Consider the following 19,754-nt stretch of genomic DNA (forward strand, 5'->3'; position numbering starts at 1 on the left):
GATATTTAATACCATAATTTTTGTGGTAATTTTTTAGTTGTGTCTACATAAAAATGTTGATAGAAATGTTGACATGTCATCAGATATTTAATACCATAATTTTTGTGGTAATTTTTAGTTGTGTCTGAAAATTAAAAAGATAATGAGAACACTTAAAATGACGTGTGGGACACGTGCCTAAATGTGTGTGTCGACACAATGCTATGTCTACAATGAAGTGTCTCTGCTTCGTGTCAAAGACAAAAATAAAAATTGTATCTTCGCAATAAAAGACCCTGAACTTTTTCAAAAATGCAATTTGATAATCGCATTCACATGATAGAGGGAGTTTTTCAAGGTTGGTTGAAATTTAGTGCTGCACTATCTACTTAACACAATAACAAAATTTCAAATTCTACCAGCATGAGAGACAGAGCAAGAAGAATACGAGCGAGGCAACTGAGGAGATACAAGAACAAATCCTAAATAGTTTATATATATTTGGTTCAATGAGGTCTCGAATACGAACAAAGCATTTGGTTCGATTCGATTTAAACTGACCGAAACGCTCCCAAGCTACGGCTGAAACTATATTTTCAATTTTGCCATTTGGATTGGATTATCAGATTGGTGGTGTCCTCAAAATTTTTTAACATCTCTATCAATATTTATTAAATACAATGTTAGAAAATGGAGAGATTAAACTCTAACTTAATTTAATTAATTTAAACTGTAAAATATAATTTTATGAACAAAGGTCATGGTTAATCATTAAAAGAAACCTGCAGTGATTTAAATATAAATTTGTTTTTTTTTACATATTTATAAGTAAATGTAAGTATAACCCACATATCAAAAGAAAAATAACATCCAACTCCAACGATGAAACTATTAATGCTAGTCGTCCTTGTCAAAAATGAATATTTAAAAGTTTATACAGATTTTACTTTATCTATGTCATTCGTTTTTTTATCCCAAAAAAAAAAATCCTATTCCATTTTGTAAAATAATATGAATCTTTAATATAATTTTCATCATGAAATTTCAAAGGGGTGGTGGCGCAGTTGGCTAGCGCGTAGGTCTCATAGCTTAGAGTTATCCTGAGGTCGAGAGTTCGAACCTCTCTCACCCCATTTTTTCCTCTCCTATTTTTTTCGTTTCCATGCCGTGGTGTGTAGTTTACCCAATGGGCTGTGTTGCGGGCCCGTATATTTTGGGCCATTTAGCTCTAGGCCCATGATGCTTTTTTTTTTTTTTGACAGCAATAAAACATTAAAAAAGAAAGGAAACTGAAATTCCCAACTCTGGCAGTGGTTAGAAAATTTAACTATCGCCAGTCAGACTGCCATTTCAGCAACATGCCAACATCTGCTATGGATCATATTCACTTGTTTTGGTTAAAGTTGATATATATATATAATTTTTTAATTAAAAAAAGAATGAAATATTGTATAGAATGTAGTGGAGGAAAAATGTACGTTGTATTATTCTAAAAAAAAGTCCACCAATATATACCAATGGAGTGGTAAAATAAAAAAACTGACCATTCTCGACCAACTCTTGATTACCAAATCTAAACATAACGTAATTATCTCGTATAATTTAAGTCTTTTAATAGTGATAGAGGCCTTTAAATTGAATTCAATAAAGTTATAATTGATGAAGGTTAATAATTCATAAATATTTTAAACTATTTTTGTACCCAATTTATCTTTCCCAACTAATTAAGGTATATGTTATTGTTCATTTTTGGCATGAGGTAGAGAGTTCAAGCCCCTATCGCCCCAACTTTTCTTTTTCCTTGCGTTCAACGTCATTAGTTTAGTCCAATTGGTACATTTATGGCTCATATCTTGATGGCCTATATACCGCACCATAAACTTTTAAAGTTGCAAACTCGTTAGAAATTAAAGAGAAAACAATTTTATGAACTTATGAAAGTTGCAAAATCATTGGACTATCAACTTAACCGATGGTGGTGCACAGTTGGCTAGCGTATAGGTCTCATAACATAAAAAATTATCTTGAGGTTGAGGTTGAAAGTTCGATCACCTCCCACCCTGAATTCAGGGACAAAATATATACATAAAAAAAAATGCTAGTCATTAGGTCAAGAAAAAAAAAACCTCTAAAGGATGAATATCTAGGGGAGATATTTAAATTCTTTCTGTCGTAATTTAGAATCCTGCGTTTCCATGATTCTAACACTCGTAGATATAAAAAAACCACACTCGATTTGCACACCACTCATCTCGTCTATGCATTTCCGAGGAGATTCCTTTGGTATGAAAAATACAAACCAAAGTTTTACAAACATTTTTCTCACGAACATTTACCCACTCAAACCTCAAACTTAGCATGCATCTCAATGAAAAATTATTGAACCTACTAAGATACAACGTTTGAAAGCATAAAATTCAATCTGATCTCTTTCATGTATCTCAATTATAAATCTTTCTTGCATTAATAATCAATATTTAGGCCTAATCTCAATTCCTTCGACAATTAATCCACCTTTGATGTTATAGGTGTCAACCTCCTTCAGATTGAAAACAATGGAGCCGTCATCTCCTAATTCGTTAAAGAATTCGCCCATCTCAATCTCCATCCACCCATCGGCTCTCTCATGAAATTCTGTAGGAGTTCCTTCAGGAGGGTCCAACAGCACCATTTTCCCCTCCTCGACCTCGGCCCCTTCAAAATAAACTCGTAATAGAACTGGTCTCCTTCGAAATCCATATCGAAGGTCACTGTTTTCTACAAACTTGAACACAAGATAAGCTGCGTACTTGGTTTTGGGACTTAACTCTCTACCCTCTATCTTCCCTTTGATCTCAAGCCACCACACAAAGTTCAGTTCAGCCACTTGGGAAAACCTGTGGTTTTAGAGAAATTGAAGAAATAAAAAAATTTGTTCAAAATTATAATTGGCAATGACAGGACTCATCCATGTGTATTATAAGATCCCTCCTCTTTTTAACGTGGGTTCCTTAACATATCTACTGTAGTTCTTTTGATAATTTCAAAAATTAAATTAATTAAATTACAAGTTCTGTTATTCTTAAATTTTGAACATAGATCTAAACTTTCACATTTGTATTTAAAATTCATAAATTTATCACACACAATTAAATTTTTGTACTTATAAGATATTAAAATTTATTCAATTTTATATTTAATAAATTTCTAATTTTAAAAAATGTTTAATATACAGGGACTCAAGACATTCTTAAAGTTGAGATTTTAACTGTAGTCTAATACCAAAAATAAATCACAAGCATGTAAAAGAAAAATAAGACATCAAGATTTACTTGAAAAATCATTAGAATGTGAGCTATACTTTACAATGAGCCAAACAACATCTAATACAATTAGCGTTCGGGTCATGAAGTTTATGCTCGTTTCTATTAGTTAAAAAAATCATAAGACAAAGACTTAGCATACTCTTAATTAAAGTATTTATCTCCGATCAAGAGTTTGAATCTCCATCCTATTGTACTATATATATATATGAGATAACGGAAGTAATAGATAAATAAATAATTAATTAATTAATGGAAATACGATTGAAGTTACAAAGTGGTGGAAAGGAGAAAAAATAATAATAACTGAGCACCTTGATTCAGGGAGGGATTTCCAAGTCCAATATTCTGTCGAATTCCCCCAAATAATGTCCAAATCTCTTGCTCCTATCATATAACATCTCCTCCCGCTCTCTTTCTCCAACACAAAGCTCTGATTCGCAGCAAAAAGTTTTTTCTACTCAGTTTCCGAAATTGAAATTTAGAGGATATAATAATTGATATAGTTTTGAAATTACCGAATTTCCAGTGGCGATGAGAAGAGGATTGTCGCAGAGATGGAAGTAGAGAGCCTTCTTGGATAAGGAATTCAGAGACGAGGACTGAGAAATGATGGCCGAGTAATCCGCCGGCAGAAAAGTGTTCCAGAGAGCGTCGGAATCGGCGGCGGATCTGAACGCCGGCGAGACGGCGGCGAATCTGCAGACGTCCTTCGGCGACGTGAAGGCGAAAATGGAATAGAGGCACTCCACCGGGAGCAGGGCGATTTCCATTGTGTCCGATTTTTTGGTTAATTTGATTTTGCTCTCTCCTCCAGATCCCAAACACAGCCGGCCGACGTTTTTTGACCGCAAATCGTTCCACTCTAGCGACCTCTCCATTTGACTTTAATAAATGCCTATTAAATACTTAGCGATCATTTTCAATTTATATATAATTATTTTCATGGCCCCACCTCGTTAAATATACAGGAAATAAAGGGATCGTGTGAGAATAGTGCCTTCCTTTTTTTTTTTTTAAGGAAAAATTGCTGTGGGTAACAAAAATTATTTCAAAATATATCACTTCTTTTCTAAATTTTTAAATATAACAAAAATTTTCACTTACATTAATATTATATTATATACTATAACAGTAATATATCAAATACTCATATCATTTTTTTAAATGTTATATTTGAAAAAACTAAATATGTTTGCTATTTTACTAATTTTACTAAATATTTTTATTATATCTGCAATTAGTACAACATGTGGGGAGGAAGATTGAACTCACAACATCTTGGTTTGAGAGTAGTTTTGATATAAATATTGACAAAGGTCAATTTTAATAGGAAGATATGTCATCATTCGGTCAACGACTTGACTTTGCGCATGTCTCTAATAAAACAAGTTCGGAAATAATGAATGGCGAACCTCTAAACTTGAACTCTGCATCAAGGTTATCGAACTACTGGTAACCATCCAACTGTATTTCCGCCTCATAACATGTCTTATGTCTAAAATCAAGTTGGGGTTGTCTACGATCGTCTTCCCCTTTCAAATAAATACTCAATAGAAAGAAGAATAAAGTATACAAACATTTCAAATTGAGATTTTACTCTCTCGAATCCTATACTTACAAGGGCTTCAGAGCGCTAACAGGGTCGTCCATCATCTTCGAGTGTTATTGGAGATTTAATGCTTTGATTGATTTTTATTTATTTTTTGTTAAAACATATATATTAAAGAGAATGGTAGTTTTGAAAGTACTTACAGAAAGAATAATATTTAGCATAATATTCAAGTCTTTTGCTGAAGATCATTTAATTGACTTTGAAAATAACTATTCCGTTTTCTGAATAAAAAACTGGTAATGTATTCTTCACTAAGAAATCAGCGAGGGGTGGTGGCGCAGTTGGCTAGCGCGTAGGTCTCATAGCTTAGAGTTATCCTGAGGTCGAGAGTTCGAGCCTCTCTCACCCCAAATTATTTTTCCTTCCTTTTTTTTCGTTGTCATGTTCGCCACCAATAATTTACTTAAATGGGCCCTGTTGCGGCCCACATGTTAATGGGCCATGTAGTTGGTTTTGGGACTTTGACTTTCTAGCCTCCATCTTTCCTTTGATGTCAAGCCGGTCCGGGTCAGCCACTTCAGAAAATCTGTGGTTACTGTTATAGTCTGAAAACTTGAAGAATACTTAATTTTAAGAAAAAATTAAATTACAGATTTATTGATTTGTTATAATATTACCCCTACTGGCATAAATAACTTTGGTAGGCATTAGTCAACTAAGAGGTCATGAGTTCAAATTCCCTCCCCAGCATTGTGCTATGATCCATCAGATTGTTTTGATTCGATTTTCGGTGCGTTGTTTTTCAACGAATGAAAGACAAATGTATTTATAAATCACAAAGACAATCGTTACATAATAAAAATCGACTCTTCATCTTAATAGGATTTTTCATGTTATGGATTAAAGGTTATAAATTTTATACAAAGACTAAAATTATTATCAATTGGAAAGTATATGAACTAAATCGTTATAAACTAAATCCAAGACTAAATGGTTATAAACTAAATCCCAAATGTGTTTTTAACTTTTTTTTTAATTCAAAAAATTTGCAGTAGTTAAGTAGAGAATCAAACCTCTGGTTGAAAACAATTGTCAAGAACTGCCCCGCCAATCACGATGATAAACCACTCATCCCCTCTGTATGTTTTATGGGAGCTTCCTTTGGACTGAAAAAGACAAACCAAAGTTTTTAAAAACATTTTTCTCATAATCATTTACCCACTCAAACCTCAAACTTAGAAAACTTAGTATACATCTCAACGAAAAACTATTCAACCTACTAAGATACAAATGTTAGAAAGCAAAAAATTCAATATCTCTTTCCTGTATATCAATTATAAATCTTTCATGCATTAATAATTAAGGTTTAGGCCTAATCTCAATTCCTGCCACAATTAATCCACCTTTGACGCTATAGTTATCGACCTCATTAAGACTGAAAATAATGGAGCCATCATCTCCGAATTCGTTAAGATTTCCCCCATCTTAATCTCCATCCACCCATCGGCTCTCTCATGAAAATCTGTAGGAGCTCCTTCGGGAGGGTCCAGCACCACCATGTTCCCCTCCTCGACCTCGGCCCCTTCGAAATAAACACGTAACAGAACTGGCCTCCGGCGAAGTCCATGCCAATGGCGACCGTTTTCTGCGAGCTTGAACACAAGATGAGCTGCATAGTTGGTTTTGGGACTTAACTTTCTAGACTCTATCTTCCCTTTGATATCAAGCCACCACACATGGTCCAGCTTGGCCACTTCTGAAAACCTGTACGGTTAGAGTTTGAAAACTTAGAAGAAGATTAAAATCTGGTTCAAATTTATAATTACTTTAATTTTAAGAAAAATTTAATTACAAATGGTATGATACGTCTCTGAATGTAATAATTAACAACAATTTAAAAAAAAATAAGTTTTTTTCTTGTCAAAAGTGAACAATAGTTCAACGATAATTGACATATATCTTCAACCATACTTGTGAGTTTTATCTATAATCCCACATGTTGTACTAAAAAAACCCTTAAACTTTTAAATTTATGCCCAATGAAGATCTAAAAAGTATCTATGAACTTTCACTCACGTGTATAATAAGTTTTTAAAATTATGAATTTGTTACACATAAAATAGAATTTTGTATTTATTAGATCCTTGAAATTTCAATTTTATGTCCAATTTTTGTTAAAAGAATAATGTTTGATAATTAAGAGATAAATACGATATGTCAACAAAAAAAGAGAGAAATACAAAAGCAAAAATTGAAAATTTGGTGCTCACGGGCCATTTTAAATTTTTGACATAACTGAAGAGCTTTTTTTTCCTTCTTTTTTTTTTTTAAATCCGTGTGTCTGAGCCAGCTTGCGCGCACCTCGACTAATAACGGACCAATCTCCCACCATGTTTTAAACTCATTTCCTCTAAGTCATTTGCTATTTACATTGATCTTCGTTGACCACTTGAGCCATCCCATGATGGTTTATTTAAGGATCTTTATTCACACAAAATTGAAAATTTGGAAGCTATAAACACTTTTTAAATTTTAAGATCTATTTGTCGAGATTTTAATGCGTAGGTCTAATGTCAAAAAATGAATCACAAACACACAACGAAAAAACAAGACATCAAAATTTAAATAAGTGGAGCGTGTGGATTATATATGTTTGATGTTAGCAATACTTGAGGAACCACAACGGCCTATGCCTTACATTTCACCTCTTTTTCCATGTAAATGCTTAGTGACAAGCTCTCAATTCTCATTGCCTACTCTAAACATATTTGTCCAAAAAATTTTAACTATAATACAATTGGGATCATTAGCATAGTTAAAGCTAAATCGTTTAAGGTCCGAACTGCCAAATAAAATTAAAGTTTCATGTTCGGCTTTGAATTAGAGGAGTTGAAAATGAAGAATCAACATTTGATCTTTGGTTTATCATTGTTTAAAAATAATACCATGGGGTGGTGGCGCAGTTGGCTAGCGCGTAGGTCTCATAGCTTTAAGAGATATCCTGAGGTCGAGAGTTCGAGCCTCTCTCACCCCATCCTTTTTTTCTTTTCTTTTTGTTTTTACGAGTTTACTTCATGGGCTCTGCTGCGGCCCACGTGTTAATGGGCCATGGCCATGTAGCCGAGGCCCATGATATTTTTAACTTCCAACTGCTGGTATTAACAGTTACCGAAAATTACTGATTATTTGGCCAGATATTTTTTTTAATAACAATTGGCCAGATATTCTTAAAACAATCTTTTGTTTTTCTTCTGATAATAATAATTATCTAACAACCTATAATCAATTTTTCCAAAAAACAATATATTTGTTTTTCATATGATAATAATTTTTTGTTCAGGACTGGATTGTTATCCACTTGAGGGTAGAAAGTAAATTGTTACAAACTAAAATTTGGAGACTAAATCATTATTTTAGCGAAAGTATAATGACCATATATGTTTTTAACTTCGTGTTAGTTCAAAAAACCGACCCTCTAAATTAAAAAAATATTAGATTTACATTTTTAAACTATTATTATGTACTTGAAATCATTATTCATTGTCTTAATGAGTATCAATATGATACTATGTACAAAGATAAACTATGAAAATTTATAATAATAAAAAATCTAATTTTTTAGATATATTTTCACCAAATCACCATTCTCACGAAAGTATAAATTTATATTTCATAATTAAATAAAAAAAATGATGAAAAAAGGATTCAAGTTTATTATCCAAATGACAGATTTATTTGATTAGGAGACAGGAATTGACATTGATGCTTTCAGATCAAACAAAATAAAGAAGACAGATTAAAAGTAATTCAACATATAAAGCAGAAATAATAATTCAAGTGAGTCTGAAAATCAACTTCTCTGCACGATTTTCTTGATAAAAAAACCAAAAGACAAAAAAACTTTACTTGTTTCCGAAACTTCACACTATTTGACCGCCCTCCCTTAATTTGTACCATTTCTGACAGTTGACAACAGCGGAATCCAATTATGAGCAAAGTGATTAATTAAATATTGTATTATTGTAATTTGTTAAATGGATATTATTCAAATTTATGATCTATCAAAAAAATAAAAAAAAAACACTAACACTGAACTCTTGAATTTATATATTGCTTTTATCTTTTAAAACGTCAATTTTTATTCATGAGGTTTCAAATGTATGATGTGTTTGAAAATGAAGGTAGAATTAATAACTTTGAAAAAAAAATTTAAGTATAATTGATTTTCTAAAATCATTGAGTGATATCTTAAAAATCAATTTAAAATGATTTTAGATAATTTGCTGGTTGTAATGTAACTTTGAATAAGACACATATTACAATTGCAAAGGTAGATGGTTCAATCTCCCACATCTTCAAATTTTATTCTTTTTACATATAGGGATTCCAACGTACTATCTTTTAATTAGATACATATTAAGCTAGGTTCAAGTTGGTTCCACATCTTTAATTGTTGAACAAAAAAAAAAAAAACCTACATATAAATTTTTTTTAATACAACACGAGTATTCAAACTTACTATCTTTTGAAAACATTTTTTTTTAAACGAGAAATCGAAACAGTTTCCAAATACTTATGTTTATAAAAATTTGGAAACAATAGACGAAAGTGTTGCCAATCAAACTCTAATTTCCTCCTTTTTTTCGATCTTCAAAAAATAAATTGATGTTTGAAGGCTAAACTAACGATACGAGCTTAAAAAAGAAAGTGTGTATCACAAAATTAAGCGTCCAAAAGTATATCCAACTAGTTTAAGAGACTCAATGGAAGAAGAAGGAATGAGAATATAGATCAATACCATCCAAGGTTGATAATAATAACAATAAATAAATAAAAAACAAAAAATCTCATATGAAAACACACTAACTAATAAGCATTCATATTTCTACTAAACGTGACGAAAAAATTTGATAGCTATTTATTTTTCATACTTTAAAAATTGAAATTATTAAATGGATAGTAATTATGTTTCGAATTTTATTGTATTTAATATGTGATATAAAGTGGCTGAAAAAGCTATTTTACAATAAACAATGTCGGTCTTCGTGATTAGAGTAAGTAATAAATTTGCACAGTGGTCCATAATCTGTTGGAAGAAGGATAAATTTGAGACTCAAAATGTAAGATTTAATTACAAATGAGATAACAAGAATGACTCACCCATTAGACTATTGTTATTTCTTTCTTTTATTTATTCTTTTTATTTATAATGCAAAAGATCCCACTATAATGTAATCTATTTTACTAAGAATAGCTAACTAATTTGTTTAGTTTAACACTTATTAAAGTGAGGATCAAACCATAACTTATATAATAATACATGCATATCTTGTTTAAGAAAATGAAAACTTTTCGATAATATTATTATTACTTTTTAAAATCTAACGGACTTTTTTTTTATTATTTTATATACATAACAGATATTTTCTGCTAATTACGCTTCATGCTTGCTGCCTGAATCGGTTTAACTATGCTATATCAATTACAAAGTGTGATGTGTACATAATTAATGGATTATGGCGCGTTTCACCGTGGGTTCAAATGGCGCCACGTAATCATCCAATTTCCAAAGAAGCAAAATAAATGGAAATAAAACGCCGAGGCATTCCCGGGCACCCACAAAGCATCTGCCAGATTCGTCCTCTTCGCAGTCTCCATCGATATCACAGCGTAGTACATCGTCATTCCTCTCTTCTCTACCGAAGCCCTAGAATTCCTCCTCTGCCAGCCATCAACTTCGCGAAGGTAGATTCGATTCCTATATTTTTTGTCGTTGTTTGGTTGCCGAGAAAATGATGAAATGGAAATGGAAAACGATAGAAACAGATGTCGATATATCTTTCCACTGCTTCTCTCTCTATATCCCTCTCTTATTTGTTTCAACTTTAGAAGTGAGTGCGAGTGATTTGTTTTTTTCTTTACCGAAGGTTTTATGCTCGAGGTAAGAGAGCTAGGCTATTTGATTATGGAGCTCGAGTGTTTGATTCGTTGTTTGACTGTTCCAGTTTTTGTTTGTCTACGAGTTTCGTGAATCTGTCCATTTGTTCTTGTATTTTATGTTTATACGCGAAGTTGACAGTTGATTTTACTAGTCCACTTTTGATTATGTGGCGGCCGCCGGCTAGGAATTTCAATTTGACTTTTGTTTCTCGTTAAACAACTTTATAGGTCTCCATTTGAAGGCATCTGTTTCAAATATCGAATCGATTCATTTTTTTTTAATCATCGTTTGCGAGTTCCTTGCGGCTAAACGCATTCAGCTCTATCGATTAATTGTCTGTTTTTCGTCTATTTAGTGATTTTCTGTTTACCGCAGTTTCAGCTCCAACTATTCGCCAGCTATGTCGAGGAAGATGCTCATAGACGGGGAACTGAGCCATCCGGCCGAAGCGAAGGAACATTACGAGTTTGATTTGTTCGTTATTGGAGCAGGAAGTGGTGGTGTTCGTGCGAGTAGATTTTCAGCTAGTCATGGAGCGAAGGTTTCACATATTGACTTAAATATTTTCAGATGGATGAATTGTTTTAGTTTCATATGTATATTGATCATTCATTTCTAGTTACTTGTGCAAATATTACTATTGATATTGTTAAGATCTTGTATGCTTTTTCTGTCGACCGTTATTCTCCTTAGTATATCTTTTAAAAGAACTGGTTGATAAATATTTGACTCATTATGTTTGAAAATATGCTGGAAGGTTGGCATCTGTGAACTTCCATTTCATCCAATCAGCACAGAAGTCATTGGAGGAATCGGTGGAACGTTAGTTGTCCTACCAAGCTCTTAAAACTTTTTACTGTTTTTACAAAATTAATATATGTGTTACTAAACATTCTTTATCGTGCTTTGTCTCTCATTTGGCAAATTAGGTGTGTCATTCGTGGCTGTGTTCCCAAAAAGATTCTAGTGTATGGGGCATCTTTTGGTCCTGAGCTTCAGGTTAGAATGTAATTTTTATAACTTTTATTTATATGAAGATGCAACAGAGTTCTTCAGTTTTTGTTAGATCTCCATTAGTTTTAACCTGAATGGTTGAATTTGACATTTGGAACCTTCTGCTTCTGACAAACATGCCAACTTTAGTATTTATCAGAGTGATGGTGCCTTGGAGAGTCATTTTGAAGTTATACTAATTTTTCTTTGTGGACATGATATTGTGAATAAAGCATGTGTTGTTTGTGTAGGATGCTCGAAATTTTGGTTGGGAAGTGAGTGAGAAAGTGGATTTTGATTGGAAGAAACTCTTAAAAAAGAAGGTATGTTTCTTATACTTCCATGTTTTGCATGTAACCTCTATCAATCTCAAAACAATCTTTATAGAGCTTGTTTTTCTGTAAAGTACATGATTCATTTTATATAAAGAGCTGGGTTGTCAATAGAATAGGAGGTTCTCAGAAGGTTGCAATAACCCTGCTGGTAATTCTATCTCATACTCTTAGGGCAAGGAATGCTGTAAACCTGCACTGAGATAGTGAGACTTTCTAAATAAATTAAACTAAAGTTTAAGTTCTTTCCATGATTTAACTGATAGATGAAGATGGGTAGGTAATCCTCTCCAGTGCAACAAAAGCTCTTATAGCTCCTGACTTGATCCTCATGTAACTTACCTGCCTCTAGTTTTACCCCCTTCATTATGTCTTTTTCTAGAATTTTCCTTGTTATCATTTTATGTGAAACCTATTTGTTGATGAACTGAAAAGAGTCAATAATCCTACGTGCGAAACTATGAGTCATGCATTTGATCTTCATATTTAAAATGTTTTGAGAATGTAACTTTTATAGAGCAAGCACGATGGTGACATATTTTCCCCAAATGAAATGAGCAATCCAAGTTTTCAGATTAAATGGTGGAAATAGTTAGACTTCGCTATGAGTTTTACCTGGTGGAATGGGTTCGTGTAAGTGAGGGAAGTCTGAACTTGAGAAATTATATTTACAGATGCATGGAACTTTTAGTAGATTCTTAGTTATGACCAGTTTCTCATTTCTTCTGACACACATTTTGCCCGCCCTAGTATTACTTCTAGGAATTAGTAGGAATTGTCCCTTCAAAAATTTTCATTTTTATTTGATTTTAGTGTTTCTTGTCTAATATGGAGGCATATACTTTGTTAATTTTTGAACTGTAGACAGATGAGATAGTCCGATTAAATGGAATTTACAAGCGTTTACTGTCTAATGCGGGAGTGAAAATGTATGAAGGAGAGGGAAAGGTCGTTGGTCCACATGAAGTTGAGGTGACACAACTTGATGGTACCAAATTATGCTATTCAGCAAAGCATATACTGATTGCAACTGGCAGTAGAGCTGTGGTTCCTGATATTCCTGGGAAGGTACTTTTTTTTTTTAATACAATTTTTTCTTTCTTTCTGTCTAATGAAGTTACTTAATGGCAACTTTGAATGATAAGTATCTGATTGCATCCACTGTTTCTGTTGAGAAGTTTGCCAACCTTTAGTATTTTAACCGCTTCTTAAGAAATTACGTGCTATATATCCTAAATTTGATGTATTTTTAGGCGTAAGTTAAATTCTTTGCTTACATTTAAAAAAAAAGAATAATATTGTCGTTACTTGAAGTGTTAACTCCAATGGAGACATGAATTCTGTATGGTGTCTATTGGAGAATGAAGAGGAATATAAGATGTGAATTATGTTCTGATAGGGCTTTGCAGTCCTTGTATTCTCATGCACATTACGCACAAAGTTTTAGGGGTCTCGAGAAGTTATGTGGTCAAGCTGATTATAAGTTAGAGAGTTGCACGCATAAACACTGATTGTGGTTCTAGGCTATGACTTATGCTATCAGTGTACCCAGTTGTTCATGAACATGGATTCATAATGCTCATTGAGAAAGTTTGTGCCACTTTTGATAGTCTTCTTGCTGAATTTTTGTCTTTAAGTTATGGTATGACTTGAAGTTCTAAAAAATTTCCCCTAAAAGAATGGCTCAGCTAAATATAGATGCAGAGTACCTCTGTGCTATCATTTAGTGCGAGCCTTGCATATGGATATGCAATTTAATTTGTTCCTTTTCTTTGTCATTCATTCATCATGTTTTTAGCTTCATTTTTTTATAACTAAAATTTTCCTTTGTGTAGTTTTGTGGAGTTAGATTATTGTATGAACATTTTATTTACATGAATGATGGTTGTAATTTCTTTACCATGTCCAGTATCTGAGCGCTTGAAACACTTTTTTTGTCTGGTAAAATTTGTTTGGCTTACTATTGGAAAAGTTTTGGCACATCGCATGCAATTCTAGAGCCAAATCATTGGTTTTATCATTCTCCTCTTACTTTACATTTTCCAAATTCTAGGAGTTGGGGATAACATCTGATGAGGCGTTGAGTTTGGAGGAGTTCCCTAAGCGTGTTGTGGTGCTTGGAGGAGGGTGCGCTCTCACTTTTTTATAAGTTCATCTGCTTCATGCTTTTATGATTGAGGATCATTACTCCTTTTCTGTTATTAGGTACATTGCTGTTGAATTTGCTTCAATCTGGAATGGGATGGGTGCTAAAGTTGACCTATGTTACAGAAGGGAACTTCCGTTAAGGTATGATATGTTTTATTCTACGTTTTTTTAGCTCGTTTATTTTTGAAGGATCGAACTGCCTGATACTTCGATACAGATTACAGAAACCGATGATGTGGTGTTATGGTTGCTTATATCTTCTTATAGCCGTTGATCCTTTACAGTTCTGCACCACTTAATGATGAAGATGTTCAATTCATGCGCCCAAATCAAAAAACAATAGGATAGAGAAAGAGATTAAAATATATTATGACTCAGTGTGTATGCATGTGATCCTGGTATCATCAATCGTTACATGCTGGTGTCTCTTTTTCTGTTATCCTAGTGCTCTTGGATGCTGTAACTTTTTTTTGGAGTGTATCTAAAAAGTTGTATTTCAGAGGTTTTGACGATGAAATGAGAGCAGTGGTTGCAAGGAACCTGGAAGGCAGAGGAATTAATTTGCATCCAAGAACAAATCTGAAAGAAGTACTTTTCGTTATTTCTCCCTCTTTTATCCTATTTTAAGGTTTCCTTTGTATGTTGTATTTAACCTTTTTGATAATACTAGTCCCAATTTTCTATAAACTCAGTTGATTAAAACAGAGAGCGGCATAAAAGTTATCACAGATCATGGTGAGGAGTTGGTTGCTGATGCTGTGTTGTTTGCAACTGGTAATCATCACTTTGCACTTAATAACCTCTTGAAAAAGTTACTGCACTTATTTGTTTTGCTATTAGGTAGTGAAAAATGTCAATTTTGCAAGGAAGTATGCGGTTTGTGTAGAAAGATGAAGGGAAAGAATATACCAAATGTAGGCTTTACTTTTAAATGTCTTAAAATGTATCATGCAACCATGAATTCCATATAAAATGTGCCAAATGATTCACTAGATAGATTACTTAAAGTTAAATTGAGACAATGAGAAAAGTCTGTCTTCATAAGCTTGGGTAAAAAATTCACTGGCAGTAATGAGATGATGCTTGTTCAAATCTTGGACTGATGAACCACCATGGGTTGGCGGTCATTGGGACTAATGAATGGGGATAATTGAAAGAGTAAGGTGCTTTTAGGGATGGGGAGTGAGTATATTGCATTCATCTTTGAGTAATACTCTAGAAGATTAGTCTTTTAGCTGAGCTATATTGCAATGCATTAAAAGCTATTTTGGATGGAAAGATAGAGTGATAAGAGGTCAAAACTATTTAATATATGTATTTGGAGTTATTTTCTTCATTTATTAGACATTGAAACTAAAATTACATAATTTCATAATTTAGAATGTAAGTTGTTTTTGGATAGAATTATATTTGGCTACAATGCATCTTGTATATGTAAAAGATATACTAATTATAACTTGTCACCTATCGATGATATGCAATTAAGTATAAAACTGATAAATTTAAATTTTAGCAATAAAATAAAATAGGTTTTATCCTCTCAGCTGTATTATTTCATAGTAAATGAAAGCTGTTTCTTATTAAAAAAACTTCTTGAGTTTTTAGATTTACAATAACTTATGAGACAAATACAATGTGTTTGATAAATGATACTTGTTTTTAACAATGATGGGTTGATCTAGTTGTTAAATAGTCGAGTTGTGAACCCAAGAACCTTTGTGCTTTTAGGTTCCAACCATATTGGTTTTCAATTATGTCTTTGTTATTTACATGATAAGTTGATAAGTGACATGTTTGTTACAGGTCGCGCTCCTAATTCGAAAAGATTAAATTTGAAAGCAGCGGGTGTGGAAGTTGATAAACATGGTGCTGTGAAGGTAATTATCTATCTTGCCTTTTTATCAATACATATTGTATTTTGAATTCTTTTTAAAAGATTACATCTACCTCATGTTGCATCTAATAGTTACTTTTAAAGATCTTAATCTGTTGATCCTACTCTAAACTCTTTATGTGGGGCAGCTAGCCTTTCACTCATAAGTTATCACTTACCTGAGCTATTGACCTAGAAATATTTTGGGGAAAAAGTCGTAACTATAGAAAGTAAGGAAAGTGCAATATGAGTTGTGATATCTGCTAAATATGCTGCCAAACCCACCATTAGTTTGTGCAGATAAAGACTTTTAGGGGGAAAAAATTGGAACTAGCTACTTTCAGCTGAGTTGCAGACCAAGCTGCTTTATTCAGTTTTTATGGTTCCAACAAAGGAGAGTTTCTATTGTTTCTTAATCCAAAAAGGAAAAAAAACGAAGGAAAGTTTCTATGCAACCCATCTAGACTATCTCTATCAAAATGTAAATGGTATTTAATGAATCAAACCACATTTCACAAGCACCTAGAGGTCAATATTTGAGTAGATGGTTTTACAGGATGTGTATATGAGGAGAAAACATGGGGATCAGTTTCTTTTTTAAGAGTAAAATAAATGTATAAATATATCATAATCTTGACTAAACATTATGTATTAAAAAAAGCACTTACTCTTTCTGGAATCTTAGTTCTCAATTGGATGGACTGTGTAACGATGCCAAGCAGGATTGCCCTTTTGCATTCACTTAGTGCCATTAGCTTAATTCTCCATTGGATATTGAGCGGATTTAACATTTTGTACTCACTTACAGTGCCCTTATAAGGGATTTCTTTGGCTTGTTTCAATCTTTTCTGAGGGAAATGATGTTACAAAGATGTCTTCCTCCGCTTATCCAGGTTGACGATCATTCACGCACAAGTGTACCTAGTATATGGGCTGTTGGAGATGTTACTAATCGAATGAATCTTACACCCGTGGCTTTAATGGAGGGATCGTACTTTGCAGTATGTATTATATTATTTTCTTTCTATATTAATCTATTAATCACTTCTGTTTTCCCATGAATATTTCCAATAGTCCTGCTAATTTTGATGCAAATTGTATTTAGATTTATTTTTATTTATCTGCAGCAAACTGTGTTTGGTGGTGAGCCTAGCAAACCAGACTACAATAATGTACCCTATGCTGTATTCTGGTAACAAATTGTTCTCTTTTAGTTGAATTTTCGTTATGTATTTTGATTAAAAGTTCAGATTATGCCTATTTATGCACCCATTTAAGAAAAATAGTATGTTTGTAACACTAAATTTAATGCGACGAAGAGGCCACTTGATTGAAGAATATAATCTGTTCATCTTTGCAAATGATAGTGTTCTCTCTCGTTCTCGAGGGTCATAAAAAACAACGTTTTACCTATACGAGTTATACAAAGCGAGAAACTAGGCTGATCTACTATTAGATCTGCAAGTATGCATTATTCTATTGCACGTGTTTCTTCTACAGTAGTTTGCAGAGAATATTCTCTTGTAAGGACATCACTTATCCATTAATAGGTATAGGTAATGGTGTAGTATCTAATTCATTCTGGTAAACTTTCAGCATACCTCCTCTCTCTGTTGTGGGCCTAAGTGAAGAACAAGCTGTAGAGCAAGCAAAGGGTGATATTCTGGTCTATACATCTTCGTTCAATCCAATGAAGAATACAATCTCTGGGTACGTATGACAGATTCAGATTAAGCTTGAATTAATTAATAATGTTACCATGCATCGATAATTTCTGATGATTTAATGTGTCATTTGCTCATGACTAATACTGGAGAGCCAGCCTCCATTTTGATCATTCTTTTTGATTTCTTGATATATACTATAGCCGAAAAAATGTATTTCAAGGCCTGTACAATTACCTCAAGATTTCATTTATTCTGGAAAATATAGATTAGAATAGGCAGTGGAATTAAAATGATACCAAATTATTAATGTAAATAATTTTTTGTTGGTTTTTGTTTTTTTATAATATGAAACCATGCTTTCACTGAGATAAAATGAAAGAATTACAAAGGCATACAAAACAAAAAAAAGCCTGACAAAATGTGATCGACCTATAAGTAGGGACCTTCACAATAGAATAAACGCCTAACGACACCCTCATAGAGGAATTAAATGTAATAATTTCCAAACATTTTCTTAAGGCCTCACAATCTCCCTAAAAATGTTGCTATTAGCCTATTTCTCTCAAGCCAAATACCCTCCCAAAATAGGAAGGAAAAAAATTGACTGTTTGGTGCCCTCACCTCAACCTGGTTTCAACTCACATGCAATATGCAACTTTGATTATATTATAGGCGACAAGAGAAGACGGTGATGAAACTTGTGGTGGATGCTGACACACACAAGGTCCTCGGCGCATCCATGTGTGGACCCGATGCTCCTGAAATTATGCAGGTATGTTTTGCTTTATAATTATATAAATTTAGAAAAGACAGTCTATTATGAACTCATGGAAGTTGTCTAAAAAAAGAACTTGATTTGCAACATTTATATGACTGGTCCATTTCAGGGGATCGCTGTCGCCCTAAAATGTGGAGCAACCAAGGAACAATTTGACAGCACTGTAAGTTTTAACTTTCATCCATCACCTTTGCCTTATAGGATACAAACTTCGCCTTATTTGCGGATACACAGAGTCAAAGTAGTAGTTAGGGAGAAATTTAACATACGCTCGTTATGAGTTTTGGAAGAGAGCTTCATACCGAGTTTTGGGTCCCTTTGGGATGACTATTGCGAAAAATACATTAGAGTGACGTACTTTTTTTTCAAGCACTTGGCATTAAGCACCTCAAATAATTCTTAAAGTACTTTTATAACTCTTAGAATCACCAAACAAACAATAAAATTTTAAAAAGCGTTTTGATTCCTTCCATAGTCGTATCAAACTCACATTATGTTTAATGGAAGCGGTTGGTACTTAAACAGGTCGGAATACACCCATCTGCTGCAGAGGAGTTCGTAACGATGCGAACTGTAACCAGGCGAATTGAAGTGGGTAGTATATTGAAAACAAATCTGTAAAACCCAAGCACTTTTTTTACATCAGGAGGGGCCTTGTAACTTTGGAAGATGGCATCTCATCTCCATGGTAAGGATATGAATTTGGTTTTGTTACTATGCATCAAAGGTTACGGGGTATAAATGAAACAAAATGTTTTTTTTTTCTTTTTAATAATTATTATCATTACTTTTTTTTTTTGTTGGAATAAGGAGTGCTATAGCCAATAGGTTTCAATTCAATGTTTGCGGGGATGTGCATTATTCATGATGTGGGCTTACTGAATATGAGTTGGGTAATATCATGCGATTATTCTGTAATTTCTACTGGATTCCTTCTATTTTTATTGAGTGTCTAAGAATTTTTTTTTTCCCGCTAATTGGTTTGATCTAATTTTGTTTGTTTATTTGTTTCGTGTAATTTTTAAAATAAAAAAAAAAGTTTTTGGTCAGTCTGTTTGTCTAGGATTTGATCTTGCTTGGTTCCTTTTCCAAAAACTTAGATTTTTTCTCCAAAAAATTTATAGGCCATTTAATAGATTTTTGCTAAAGATCTTAATGACTTGTTTTTTTTATTCCTTAAATTTTT

The 19,754-nt window shown here is 33.0% G+C and overlaps 2 protein-coding genes, 3 non-coding genes and 1 pseudogene across 6 annotated transcripts; 4 read left to right on the forward strand and 2 right to left on the reverse strand.

Moving 5' to 3' along the window:
* Positions 1-1,028: 1,028 nt before the first annotated feature.
* On the forward strand, positions 1,029-1,112 carry TRNAM-CAU (transfer RNA methionine (anticodon CAU)). Its single transcript is given in 2 exon segments — positions 1,029-1,066; positions 1,077-1,112. It is a non-coding gene; the product is annotated as a tRNA-Met (tRNA).
* Positions 1,113-2,194: 1,082 nt separating this feature from the next.
* LOC111015997 (putative F-box protein PP2-B12) lies at positions 2,195-4,178 on the reverse strand. The gene is made up of 3 exons (XM_088123651.1): positions 3,800-4,178; positions 3,596-3,714; positions 2,195-2,855 (listed from the first exon to the last, which is right to left on the reverse strand). The coding sequence occupies exons 1-3, from the start codon at positions 4,160-4,162 to the stop codon at positions 2,450-2,452; spliced, it is 888 nt and encodes a 295-aa protein (XP_087979777.1). The 5' UTR covers positions 4,163-4,178; the 3' UTR covers positions 2,195-2,449.
* A 984-nt stretch (positions 4,179-5,162) lies between these two features.
* Positions 5,163-5,246, forward strand: TRNAM-CAU (transfer RNA methionine (anticodon CAU)). Its single transcript is given in 2 exon segments — positions 5,163-5,200; positions 5,211-5,246. It is a non-coding gene; the product is annotated as a tRNA-Met (tRNA).
* A 949-nt stretch (positions 5,247-6,195) lies between these two features.
* LOC111016148 (F-box protein PP2-B13-like) lies at positions 6,196-7,228 on the reverse strand (annotated as a pseudogene).
* Positions 7,229-7,784: 556 nt separating this feature from the next.
* TRNAM-CAU (transfer RNA methionine (anticodon CAU)) lies at positions 7,785-7,870 on the forward strand. The gene is given in 2 exon segments: positions 7,785-7,822; positions 7,835-7,870. It is a non-coding gene; the product is annotated as a tRNA-Met (tRNA).
* A 2,554-nt stretch (positions 7,871-10,424) lies between these two features.
* Positions 10,425-19,545, forward strand: LOC111016013 (glutathione-disulfide reductase). Of its 2 annotated transcripts, none has more exons than XM_022291238.2 (17): positions 10,425-10,581; positions 11,153-11,318; positions 11,535-11,599; positions 11,707-11,776; positions 12,022-12,093; positions 12,967-13,170; positions 14,156-14,229; positions 14,308-14,391; positions 14,751-14,838; positions 14,943-15,024; positions 16,054-16,127; positions 17,017-17,124; positions 17,251-17,315; positions 17,720-17,833; positions 18,463-18,562; positions 18,678-18,731; positions 19,094-19,545. In XM_022291238.2, the coding sequence occupies exons 2-17, from the start codon at positions 11,178-11,180 to the stop codon at positions 19,187-19,189; spliced, it is 1,491 nt and encodes a 496-aa protein (XP_022146930.1). In that variant the 5' UTR covers positions 10,425-10,581; positions 11,153-11,177; the 3' UTR covers positions 19,190-19,545. The 2 variants fall into 2 exon arrangements, with proteins under 2 accessions (XP_022146930.1, XP_022146929.1); XM_022291237.2 differs by lacking the exon at positions 10,425-10,581 and adding an exon at positions 10,760-10,777.
* The last annotated feature ends 209 nt before the right edge of the window (positions 19,546-19,754 follow it).

This window comes from Momordica charantia, assembly GCF_013281855.1.
Source record: "Momordica charantia cultivar OHB3-1 chromosome 5 unlocalized genomic scaffold, Mcharantia_2.0 BLBB01000005.1, whole genome shotgun sequence".
NCBI lineage: Eukaryota > Viridiplantae > Streptophyta > Magnoliopsida > Cucurbitales > Cucurbitaceae > Momordica > Momordica charantia.